The 13,425-nt window shown below is 31.9% G+C and overlaps 1 protein-coding gene across 1 annotated transcript in view; it reads right to left on the reverse strand.

Annotated features, from left to right (window-relative positions):
* The window catches only part of LOC106476702 (midasin-like), a 236,786-nt gene extending 230,622 nt beyond the window's left edge, over positions 1–6,164 (reverse strand). The window contains exons 1-2 of the mRNA XM_022381378.1: positions 6,040–6,164; positions 575–801 (exon numbers count right to left, since the gene is read on the reverse strand). Coding sequence (XP_022237086.1) covers positions 575–801; positions 6,040–6,150 — 338 coding nt within the window. The 5' untranslated portion in view covers positions 6,151–6,164. The remainder of the gene's footprint in view (positions 1–574; positions 802–6,039) is intronic.
* Between the last annotated feature and the right edge of the window lie 7,261 nt (positions 6,165–13,425).

The following is a 13,425-nucleotide window of genomic DNA, read 5'->3' on the forward strand; positions in this document are numbered from 1 at the left end:
ATAAACAAAACATTCAAATTAACTAGTTTATGGAATACACATAATTACTCATTTTATATTTCTGAATAAAACTCCTTTAAGTATCATTCTTCACCATCAATCTAGTTGAACTAATAAAAGTTCACAGCTCAAAACTGCAGTCCCTAATTGTTGAAAAATAGTCTATGAAAACATGCTTTCATGATTCTTTGGGGTGAATTTATCTTTTGTAGATGCATGGTAGTAAACCAAACACTTTCTGGTTCAACAAGTTTTTGGATTTCTTTGTATGAATAAAATACACAAACTTCCCAATAAAAGAAGTGTCAATCACTATAAGAATATCTATCTATCCAGCAGCTAATTTGTGTCTATAAAATGTAATCTTAAAAGCTTATTTGCAAAATTTTTTCCATGCAGTGAAATTTTTGTATCATATACCTTAAACCTACAAAATATAATAAAATACCTTTTATTTAATTTTAGTCTCATTTAAAAGTTTTCAACTTGTATAATTGTTTGTATTAAGTTATAACAAACAAATAATTTTACAACTTCTCAAAGACTACTGAAAGGCAATAACTATGTTTCTCACCTAGCAGCATCTGGATAGTTTTGAACTAGTTTAGATAATGCAACTAAAACCAGTTCATTTTTTCTAATTAATTCAGAATTATTTCTATCAATGCTATCTTGACATCGTACTAATAGGTCCAAAAGGAAAAAATGAAACATATGAGCAACAGTTTCTGTAGTCTTCCCATGCAATAATAGCTTTGACAGTTGGTTTAGAATCTCTTGCCTGTCGTTTGGACTCCATACCTGGAAAGAAAAAAGAAAACTTAGCAAGCTTCTAAACTTTAAATACTAAAACATTTCTGTACAGGAAGAGCCTTGGATTTTATTGTCCGATTCTTTAAACCAATTACATTTACTTTTGAGCCTAGAAAACACAGAGTAATGGATTATTTGTAATTCTATTACACAACAGGTGAAGGCACAATTACATATATTACTTGTCACATAACAAGAGATCAAAACAAGTATTGATGACTTCTTGAAATATAAGGTGTGGGTTTAGTATTTGCTTTCTCTGGGGGGGGGGGGGGGATAAATTGTAAGGATAGCTTTAAGGGATCAACCTGTCTCTTTTTGTCTGCATATTATTTCATTATTTGATGAAATAAACAAAATGTCAGGTAGTCAACATAGCTTTACAAAAGAAAGATCTTAATTTGCAGATGTAACATTTTTTAGATGGATGAAGGTGAAGTAAGATTGATTTACCTGGATTTTCAAATATTTTTCATATGGTGCTGCATATAAAATTGTTGAAAAAATATCTCAATTGAAGTAGGTGATAAATTAGTTAAATGAAATGATGACCAGCTAGGTACAATGAAACAAAGTTCTTATTACAGTACAGTCTAATTGGACTAATGTTATAAACGGTGTGTTTTAGGGATCTGTGCTGGGTATGTTACTGTTACTCATTTACATTAATGACATTGACTGAGAGTTGCTTAAATTTGCTCAACATTGACTACAAGTCTAGGCAGGCATTAGTTTCATTGTACAAGTTACTAGAATATTGTGCATAATTTTAGAGCCTGTATTTTACAAAGAACATTTAGTTGTTGGATGGGGTTAAATGGAGAGATGATTTCAGAAATATCTGGAGTGCCATATAAGGATAGATTGGCATCTCTTAATTTGTTCTCTCTTGAAAAAAGGATCAGGTGTGGGTATGCAAGAACAGCCTTGGAGGTGCAAATGGTTCTTTTTTTTATATGTTATATAACTGAAATATTCAAAATTATTAAGGGAATTTTTAAGATGAATGCATCAGACTTTTCTAAGTTGAATTCTAATGATAGTAGGACAAGAAATTATTAATTTAACATTTGGAAAAGGTGGCATAACACTGAGATAACAATGAACAATTTGGTCTTTTAAGACTGTCCTTGCACACCTGCTCTTGAGAAAAGTAAACATTTAAACCCACAATTGAGGCAGTTCCATTTTTCCAACAAGGTTGAGACCTGTAAAACAAACTGTCATCTATAGTAGAGGATATAACTTTGCATAAGTGTAAGGAAAAAAAATTATATTTGAAGGATCATGGTACATTTAGTGATAAGTTTTCTGTCTGATGAAGAAGGTTAGGAGTCAGGACAAATTTAATGGCCCAAAAGCCCACTTGGTCATGTCAAATAAATCTTTATAAATTTGAGAAAGATTTATCATTTTCCAAATCTCCAACATTTAAGATAAGTAGAAATACTTTTCAACATTTCCAATGGAACAATATAAGTTTCCAATAAGATAAGTCCATAACTGGATTTTCACTGCACTTAACCTTACAGGCGGCCAAAAACCTAATTAATAGTTAGATGAAGGAGGACATTAAAGAGAAGAAATCAGAGTAAATTGGTATAATGGAAAAACAAGAACAAAATTGATTAATAGGCATTTTGCCAATTGGAAGAATGTAACTTATGAGGTACCTCAGGAATCTGTTTAATGGCACTTATTGGTCATTATTTAGTGCAAACATTTCGATAACTTTTCCTAGTTCATTGATGGTAATATTAAATTATGAAAAAAAAAACTGAATGCATTGAGAATGTTACTTTTATTCAAAAGAACCTTAATAGTCTTAGAGACTAAGCAAGAATATGGAAAATGAGTTTCAATATATAAAAGTAAATTATGTGCTTAGGATATTGAAAGTGCAAAAGGACTTGCTGTGTGTATGAAAGCAGCACTAGTGTTGCAGAAAAAACAAATAATTTACTATAGGTATATTTTTTTGATAAAGCTCTGAAGCATTCTGCTGAGTGTTTAACTCTGGTGAAAAGAGCAAATAGTTTTTTGTTTTTTTTTCAGAATTTTTAAATTTAAGAATGATAGGATTATTTTAACCTTGCTTAAGAGTCTGATGACACTTAATTTAAGGTATGGTACAAAGTTAGAGTCTCCTTACTATAGAAAGTGCAACATACTGGAAAGATGCACAAATGGGGGTACTTGGTTTAAGAAACTTGTAATAAAAGGAAAGGACTTGTTTTCTCCAGAGCATACAAAAATCAAAGTTGAATTAATTCAGTGTTCAAGTTGTTACTATTTCCACAGTCTTCCAATGGGTGGTCTGTTTAAGTCATAGCAAATGAAAATTTAAAGTATGAATTTAAATAGTAGGAATGATAGGTTTAAAATCTGATGGCCTCAAAGCAGACTACAGACATATTTAAAAATGCATGGGTTGCATTAAATAGGTCACTAATTAGGCCTTATATACAGTAGTGTATCCAGTTTTAGTTCCTTTATCTTAAGAAGGACAATGAATTGTCGAAGAGATTCAGAAGATCACCAGGTGATCTTGGATATGAATGGGTTATTATATGAGAATAAGCTGAGATCTCTTAACTTGCTTTCTCTTAAAAGAAAAGGATCAAGAGTTATCTGTTTGAAGTATTCACACATCATATTTTTTCATGTTGAATTCTTAGGGCACTACTTGAAAAGAGCAGACATGTCCAGTAAATTATAATGTACATTCTTTGATAAAAACTACTTTTCCATAAATGTAAATTCTCCGGCATACAGTGTGTAGTTTGAAACATTGTAAACTTTTGTTGAATAGGTACAGAGATATGGAAAACTTTTTAAAATTTCTTTTTGATGCTTCAATTCTTTGATTTTGAGAAAAAAAAGGAATCTGGATGAAGTTAATGACTTTGACTAAAACTATCATAACATACTGATAACAAGGGATGATCTTGTCCTTCAAGGCTGATCCTGTTTATCTACACTCATAATAAAAGAAAACTATACACTAAGCCCATCTTTTCTCTTTCAGGAATATCACAGACATCCCTTCCTAAATTCTTAACTGATATCTATTCCATTTTAAGGATTTTAGGCTTGTGTCCTCTTCTGAATACACTACAGAAATCCAAATCCTTTATTCTATATCTATAGTTTTCAGAACTCCAATATTTAGGCCATGAGACAAGATTTATCATTTGTGAATTGCTGTAATAAGATAAATTGATTGTTTGGGATATATCTTAAAAATTAATTGCCTTTAATTCAAGACAGACATTTTCCTAAAAAGAGAAAGAGGATAACAAGAAAGATCAAACCTAACTGGCTAACTACGGACGTAAAGGAAGAAATCAGATACATACCTGAAGTAAGAAGTTTAAATTGGCAGATACTTAGATAGAAGATTTACGAAAGGAAGCTAGGAATTTGGTTAAAAAATAAATAAAGAAATCAATAAATGTTTATGACAAAACAGTTGACTGATAATGTTAAAGTCATTTACATATCAGAATTAGGGTAAGGTTTTTAATAACACATTATTATTTCATTTAATTTTTTTTTCTTACTATCACACAGAAGAACCGGTGAACCATCATTGCTGAAGGTAAGCAGAATGTTAAAATGGGGAATAGATTTTCAAAAGATGCTGATGGCAAGTTTTTTATTGAAGGTTATTATGAGATGGCTGAGGTTTTAAATATTTTTTTTCTTTTGATTTTACAAGAGTGGATGTGAGCAACACTACTGATCCTAAGCATTCTTTGGGTAACGCTGGAGTTAATCTGAATTATGCAGATATTAATTACCTAGTGGTAAATAAAAAGAGGGGATAAATAAAAAGTTAGAGGAGATCTGATTGAGATGTTTAAAATTTTTAAGGGAATTGATGGTATCGATGCATTGCCTTTCTACCTATTTAATGGTAAGAATGATAGGACAAAGAAGAGAGAAAGTTTGGCAAGGTATGAGTCATGTTCATGTAAGACAGTTTTATTTTTCAAGCAGGGTGGCTCACCAAGAGGTAGGGGAGCCCAATTCCCCCTGAAAAAATCTAGGCATATTGATCACATATTATCTTTCATTTTTGATATATAATAAACTTGTTTTGTATCATTTAATAAAAAAGTAAATAAAATTTCTATAAACACTATTACATTTGATTTGTTGTAATGACCATTTTATTAAACATTTAGATCAATTTCAGCTTTTTGATTTATTGGCCCCCCCCTAAGTGGAAACCTGGCTATGCCATTGGGTGACTGTAGTAAATTTAAGGAAGTTTATGTTAAGGTTTGTTAAACATTTAATTAAAAGCCAGCTTTGAATTACTTTTAATAGTTTAGTTTGGTGGGTGGACAGCCTAGATAGGCCAACAGGTCACTTGCTGTCCTTAAGTTTTATGTTACGTATTTGTAGACTACACATTTACATTAGTCTAATTACTAATTAGTAACTACACTTATTTTTGTTAACTAATTATAATCAATCAAGCATATATGCATTATACACCTATCAAGAAGGCCTGGGATTGAATACCTACCACTAGCAACATAGAAACTAGTCCTTCTCGGGCTTTTCTAAAGATAGTTGCAGATTTTCAGCCCAAACATAAGATAAAACTAGTTAGTAATGACAATGAAAATGTCACAGCCTCAACTGTTATTATAATACTATACCAGCTCATTCTCATCAAGACAAACACATATTTTGCCAATGTATATCAAAATGGCTTAAGGAGAACCTATGTATTTGTATGCTGCTCTCACAAGTTACAAATGAGCACGACATGCATACAATGTTAAATAAACAGAAGCACAGGCCACTGGATAGTTGGTAATTAGAACTGCATTTCAATTTCAAAGAAAATCTAAATAAAAATAAATGTATGAATGATCCCAACACAAGTGTCATTAATAACAAAACTTTCAGTTTCAATAGGAGAATGTAAACACAAAACTATGACAAATACATATTAATGTATTATATAAAAAAGCCATGAAAAGTGTTACTGTTAGTTATGGCTATGTCCAGCATAACCACCAAAATCACCATTGCAACAAAAGTTACAAAGTACAAATTATAATTTCGAAATGCAAGATTATCTCTTAACTATAGTCTTACTACTAGTATTATATTGGTGATGCTTGTGAATTGTGAATAATTAAATCGACAACTCTGAATTGTCTGTTGTCAAATATCCGTTTCAGTTTTTTTATGTTGGTTACCTACCTGTTTGGATAGACATGTTACAACTTTTTCAGTTTCAGTTCCAGCATTAGAATTAGCTTCAAACATGCGACAGAGCTCGTTCAATCTAGTACAAATGTTGATACCTTCCATATCTGTTTTATACATACAGAGCAGCAAATAAGAGCACGTTAATAATTACGAATACACCTTTCACGATATTTTTTTATAAAAAATTAACTACAAGTTGTGACAACTTACACCACAATGAAACGCACGTGTTAACATTCTATAGATGGCGCATTACACGTTTCCTTCTTCGTTTTTATCTTTAATGATAAATAATTTCAACTTATAATTCATGAGGTAGATATTATAAAATTGTATGCAAAACTTAAAGCTATAAAAAAAGAATAATTACTAAATCAATTCATTAAAGAGATAACAATATACGTAACTTAAATATATTTTTATTCTTAAATGACTGGCTGTCCAAAAATAAAGTAATGAAATTTTAAACTATCCCTCTATCATTACAAATAACATAAGATCGCAGAAATAATAGAAAACCGCACCGCGGCAAGTCTGGAGGCTTATACTGCTAAAAATCGGGTTTCAATACCCGTGATTGGCAAACGCAAATAGCCAAATTTGTATCTTTGTACTTAACAACAAACAAAGAAAAGAAAATTGAAACGGTAGAGAGCCATTAGACTCATTTAGAACTCTCTTAGAATGATTCCAGCATGATCAAGGATATGTAAAAAGCAACCCTTACATTTTTGGAAAATCATTATGCGGAGGTGAAGAGTTCACTCATGTTGCAATTGCTCTTGATCCAAGATTCAAAACTGATTTCGTGAAAGAAGCAGAATACAAGGGCTTGCTTGAGAAAGCTCTGCCAACTGCTGTCAAAGCTCTTATTAAAGAAAATCCAAAAGTAAGAATAAGCACTACATGAACTTTTAGGTCAGATATTCAAGAAAAAGTCAGATGCTGTTGAAAAGAGTGTACATGACTTATGCAGCGATAAAATTGAGAGGCTTAAGAGTGAATTGACAATTTATATGAAACTCTCTCTTCTTGCTTGGAGGAGTTTAATGTATACAAATTTCCTCATATATCTGAAGTTGCCAGGCATTTTTTTTGCCTCCCTGGCGACTTTAGTACCTTTAGAAAGGGTGTTTTCAACTGCTGCTGACTCAGTTTCAGCCAAAGAAGCTATGCTAAAACCAATATATGCTGACACGCTATTTTTTCTGAAAAAATGCTTAAAAGGTTTGCCTTATCTCTGAGACTCATTGCGCGACTTAAATTTTTTTTGGTACTGTTGGCGCTTTTTTAAGAACTAAATCTAAACACAAGCATTTTTTTCTATCTGATTTTAAATCCCACGTGTTTTTTTTTGTTGTTTTTTATGTTAATAGCCAAGTAAACGCCCCCTTTTTACCTGCATTCAAGACATTTGAAATTGAAAAATTTAAATTTAAAAAGATTTCAGTTTGTTTGTTTAAAGTTAAGCACAAAGTTGCACAATAGGCTATCTGTGCTCTGTCCAGCACAGGTATCGAAACCCGATTTCTAGCGTTATAATTTCCTTTAAATTGAAATTTTATTTTCATTGATATATTTCAAACAAGTAACTTTGAAACTCCCTGTAATAATTGACCATGGTGATTCATAATCTATTTCGGTCATTTTTATGTTTCTGGTTATAAAAAAAGAATAATTTTTCACTATATTTTCAAAATTGTTTCGTTTAGAGATAATGATGATTACAAATGTTTTAATTATTCATTTGAAATAAGCTGTCTCATGAGCAAATATGTGATTTTGCGTATTTTATCTATACTGATTATGTGCAGTAATCCTAAGTTTGTTGAATTAATAAATATTAAAACTTTTCTATTTGTTCAAGCTTTTATTGGAGTAAATAAATTTCATTTATATTGATGCTACATTAATTAAAATGATAAAAGACATAGTAAATGTAGAATTAAAGAAAAACAAATGTGGAGAAAATTTTGTCGTGATGTGTATTGTATCTCCTCCCTGTATTGTGTCACTTAGGTACTTGTATCGTGACACCTATAAATCCTAAATAGTTATCGCGATTGTTGCCGGCCATGCCGCCAGAGGACGACACGCGTATATCGACCTCAGGCAATGAGAGAAACGATGACTTAGTAGTTCCACGAAGTGTCACCAGACGGCGCATTGCTAGGCCGCCATGACAACAGAACATCAGAGACGATAACGTCATAATTCCACGAAGTGGAACCACAATCATCTCTCAAAGTGTCCTAACACCTAACCAATGACTAGATTTAATTACTTACAAGTAAAATAAGTATTGCAACACTGTTACACATGTCAGTTTTATCACACATCACTTGAACAAGACAAATATTATAGCCAATAATTTAATTTACATACTTTTACAATTATCCGTCGCTTTATGTATAAAACATTTCACTAATTCATTATTTCTATATTTAATCATGCTTTTTGCATTTCCTGGCATTTTTCATTTCTATAACTAATATCTATTCATTCTGAAAAGACGCAAACTAATAATTTATTCGAACATTGGTTTTACAGTTTTGCTTTATAAATAAAACATTAAATGCGATTTACAAAGGCAGACAATGTTACTAAGAATAGTGTTTCTATAAGCAAAGGATGATAAGCTCATCCTGTGGTGTCTCAATATCTAGATTTAATTATGTTACTAGTAAAACCATTATTTTAACGACAATCTTACTGTTTCATTAGTTTAGCTTTATGTTATCTGTATAACTATGATTGTTATTGTTCTTGACAAAATATTTCATTTTACTCATGTTACTTTCTAGTTTTAACTTACATAAGTTTTACAAAGGCAAGTGATGTTTCTATAGGTGTATATTGTTACTATAGGCAGATTGTCTTAATAGGTATATTGCACGTGCCTTAAAAAGGCGGATGCTATTATTAAGATTATATATATGCATTGTGTTATTAAGGGCAATTTGATTTTAAACATCTAGATTTAATTATGACACGTTTCACTTACAAAAGTTTACAGTGTTTCTATGGGCCGAAAATGCTGTCATTACTTTAGGCATACAGTATTCTGTAGGATTTTAAAACACCTGCCATTTCGCTTTCACAAGTCAACGAGACAATTATTATAACACATATCAGTGTTTTTTTTTATCTATCGTTTAATAATCTACTTTACATACTTTTATCTTCCTGAAAAGGATGTATATTTAATTCTCTATATAATTTAACATACAGTTTCACTTTATAAGTATATATTCACATATAACGCATATTATAATGTCTGGTGTAAGTCATATTCTTAATTTAATCCTCTGAAGTATGATTTTGCTCATATCATTTTGCTACAACTAAGTATAATAAATGAATAACTTACTGTTTAATTTTACTATTATAGAATCTATTTAAAATAGCAACACGTACCATTCACTTGAAGTTCTCTACAATTATAATTCATAAAACTTGTGTTTTTACTTTCTTCTTTAATAATCACATATAATACACGTTATAATGTCTGGCATAAATCATATTCTTATGTTAATCCTCTAAAGCAGGGATTCTCAAAGTTTGGTATGCGTACCATTGGTGGTACGTGGAGCTAATGTCGGTGGTACACAACAAAATTAATATAAAAAAATCATACAATTTGTAATAATCCCTATCTGAGCTTTCCACGCACATATACATACTTCTTCATCACTTATAGACTCACACTCTACCTGCATAAACTCACCAGTATTTTCTTCCCTTAAAATGGACAGAAATGGTAACACACTGTTTTTTAAACCATTAAACTTTTGGAAACTAACCCCAGAAACAGATACAAGAGACGTTGTCTGAGTTGTTAGTTTATAAACACATGTTACTTCTCAGTTAAAACACAATACTAAAAATCAAACCCAGAAATACATTATAGAACAGTAGTCACTAAATTAGGAAGCACTCTGTAGTTCCTTTGATAAAGCAGGTCCTGATTTCTTACTAATCTGGTGTAAACTGCAGATTTAACTTTGTCTTTATAGATAATAATGAAAACGATAATGTCACATATAAAACGCTTGCGGTCACCGATATTAAAGCCCCCCACTGGCTCATCGGCTTGTCTGAAAGTTTATAATGCTATAAATCAGGTTTCGATACCGTGGCGGGCAGATTGTGTAACTTTGTATTTCATTATAAACAAACAAAAAACCGATACCAAAAAAGGTGACCTCTTTGCTGAGTATTTCGAAAATCCCTTCACTACTCCTAAGTTCAAAACATTTGATAATTGCAATTATGATTTAGTTAACAATCATGTAACCACCATCCACTCAAATAACAACCCAAACTTTCCTGCAACAATATCCGACTAACTCTTTAATCTTCCTTACTAAAATATAAAAAACCTATTACTATTTTATGTATCAAAATATTGTTGTAACGTATTTTATCATTGAAAAAGTTCTTTTGAATTATTTGTAAAAAATATGCTGACTGATTAACTTGATAGACCACAACCACTGAACATAAGCGATCAATCACTAAGACTTTTGTATAACCATTCACTTTTCAAATGAATGTTTCACTGAATTCTAAATCACTTAACTGAATAGCAAATACTAAGTGGTATTTGTAACTAATGTTTCTATCTAGATCCTAACCTCATACGCTCTCTTAGCTAGCATCAAAATTAAAACAACGAAAATGTATCTTATAACAATATGTATCACGTGTTTAAAACATTCAGCTCATGTTGAAAACCGAATTAGCAACCCCATTACTACAAATGAGCCCGACCTTCTTATCGCTCACCTCTATAAGTTATTTAACTTATCTCTCCTTTCTGGCTGTTATGCATCTCAGTGAAAATCCGCTATTATAACAATCATTCCTAAGAAAAGGCCCAAATAATGAAATCCAGGCGACTTTCATCCCATCAGTTTACTAAATTGTATAGGTAAACTCTATAAAAATTGATCTCCTGAAGCCTGCAATTGTATCTAGAACACAACAACCTAATCTCAAACATTCAAAACGTTGCTAATCTCTAATTTAACAGTGAAAAACTAGAGGTAAGGCAGCTAATAATCACCACCCACCAAATCTTGGACTACTCTTTTACCAATGAATAATGGGATTGACTGTCATTTATAGTGCCCCATGGTAGAAAGAGCAAGCATGTTTGGTAGGACAGGGTTTTGAACAGCAACCCTCAGATTGCAAGTCAAGTGCCCTAACCACCTGGTCATGCTGGGTCCCTATATATATAATCTGATTATTCATTGGAAACGTGTTTTTGTTGCAACATTCTGTGAACTTAAAGATAAACCCTGAGATTCACAGTCTGAGCAGACACTAATCATTGTGTCAGGCCTGGCCAATTTGATTCTGATAGAAATGTTTTAACTTGATGTAAGTGCATGGTTACTTCACTTTTCTAGAATGTTTCTTGTAAAGTCAAGTATGATAAACCTGCATAAGGTTTTAATTCTTTAAAGACTTTTGTTTAGCCGAGTATAGCCCAATGGTTAGTGTACAGGACTATGGATCTGCTTTTCCATCGTTCATGTTCCATTAACGTAATAATAATAATAATCGCACTCTACACTTTAGGGCTACGGGCGAGTTATAAGGCCATGATCAAATCTCACTTTTGGTCAAACAAGAGTAGCACAAGAGTCAGCAGCGAATGTTGTTGACTAGCTACCTTCCCTCTAGTCTATCAATTCGAAAGTAAGAACAGCTAATAACGATTACAGTCTGTTAATAAAATGATATTGGATAAAAACGCATTTTGATTAGTTTGATTATAGTTAAATATTACTTCAAAAAGTTTCAAGTATTTGAATATTTCTATCTGTGTTATTTACTTGGTGGTGCTTAACTCTAAAATTACGCACTCCTTCCTATACCTTCCATTACCTGTTGGGTCAACATATTGCATCCTATTCGGTAATTTTATGTTTTTGACATTTACAATAATTAGTGTAAAGAACTAATTACTGACCTAAAACTTTGGGAGGAATCACTGTTTTGTTTGCCTAAAATACGTAGCGAATCCCAGCAGCAATAATGGGATTAGCTGCAATACTGATAGTGTTTTTGCTTACATTTTTTTGTGTGATTTATATTGTATTAAACACTCTGTAAACAGAGCCGGATTAAGGTTTAGTGGGTCCTGAGGCCCAGGTAATATTTGGGAATAATAATAATGATAATAACCCACTCTTGCTTCTATTCTGCTAGTTTTATGAACCATAATTTTTTACTTGGGTGGTTGGCGAGTCCCTAGGCCTGGGCCTAGGTGGCCTATGCATTAATCCGGTACTGCCTGTAACCAACACATTTATGAACCTTCGAGCAAGTTTGTGCATAAATAATTGAGAAAATGTGTTTTCAAACCAGCAGTTATATTGTTTAAACTTATAGACTATGAGGTACCTCGGAGTGATAAAGGATAAATCTATTTTTTTGTATTTCAACTGTGCTTTGTACATTCTATTGGAAGTTTGTTACCTGAATTTTTTCTTATTCTATTCGGTTGAAACGTAGTACTATTGGATAAGTGTTTGTTAAACAACAATCGAAACTATATTAACCTTGGTTTTATATGTTTTTACGGGAGCGTGATAAAATAATGAAAGTCGAAATACCAAGGATTTGTTTGTTTGCCATACAATTGGCTATCTCAGTATCTGTACTATACCCACCACGGGTCAGACAAAGGGGTCGATTACAAGTGTGGGATTACGAGTAGAAGTACGATTACAACATGATTGCAAGATGTAATTACGATTACAATTACACTCCAAAATTCTAGATTACGATTGCAATTATGAATACTTGGCTATAATTACGATTACATTTTTAAGGGAAAAAGAAGAAAATCAAAGATTAAAAACAAACTCTTTATTTTTCATCAAACTCATAAATAGGTTAACAAGTTCATTACATATCACTCAAGTGATCAAAAAACAAAGTTTAAATCTGAATTTTTATTCCCAAAATTTTTAAAGTCAACTGTTACACCAATTAAATATCAGTTGTTCAAGTCGATAGTCTGTCCAGTTGCATCTTTTTGGTTTGAAGACTTTGCCTGCAATCGAGAAAAGACTTTCAACAGGGGCGCTAGAGGCTGGAACCTGAAGGCTTAAGCAGGCGTCTTTTCAAAACTTCATTATTGTGGTGATCTGCTTGCTCTTTCCAAAATGCTAATGGATTAGCTTCCTAGGGCAAACATGTTATACTGAAATATCCTAAAACTTTGGTTTCAATGTCTGGCCTTGGTCTTGTTCTGTAGTTGTTGTCCCACTCTCTGACACCAATTTGTTACGTCTCTGGTTGTTAGTTAATTTTCCGTAAAAATTCTTTCCTATGAAACTTTAGCGACACAAGTCCTTT

Source organism: Limulus polyphemus, unplaced genomic scaffold (genome assembly GCF_000517525.1).
Source record: "Limulus polyphemus unplaced genomic scaffold, Limulus_polyphemus-2.1.2 Scaffold158, whole genome shotgun sequence".
NCBI classification, from domain to species: domain Eukaryota; kingdom Metazoa; phylum Arthropoda; class Merostomata; order Xiphosura; family Limulidae; genus Limulus; species Limulus polyphemus.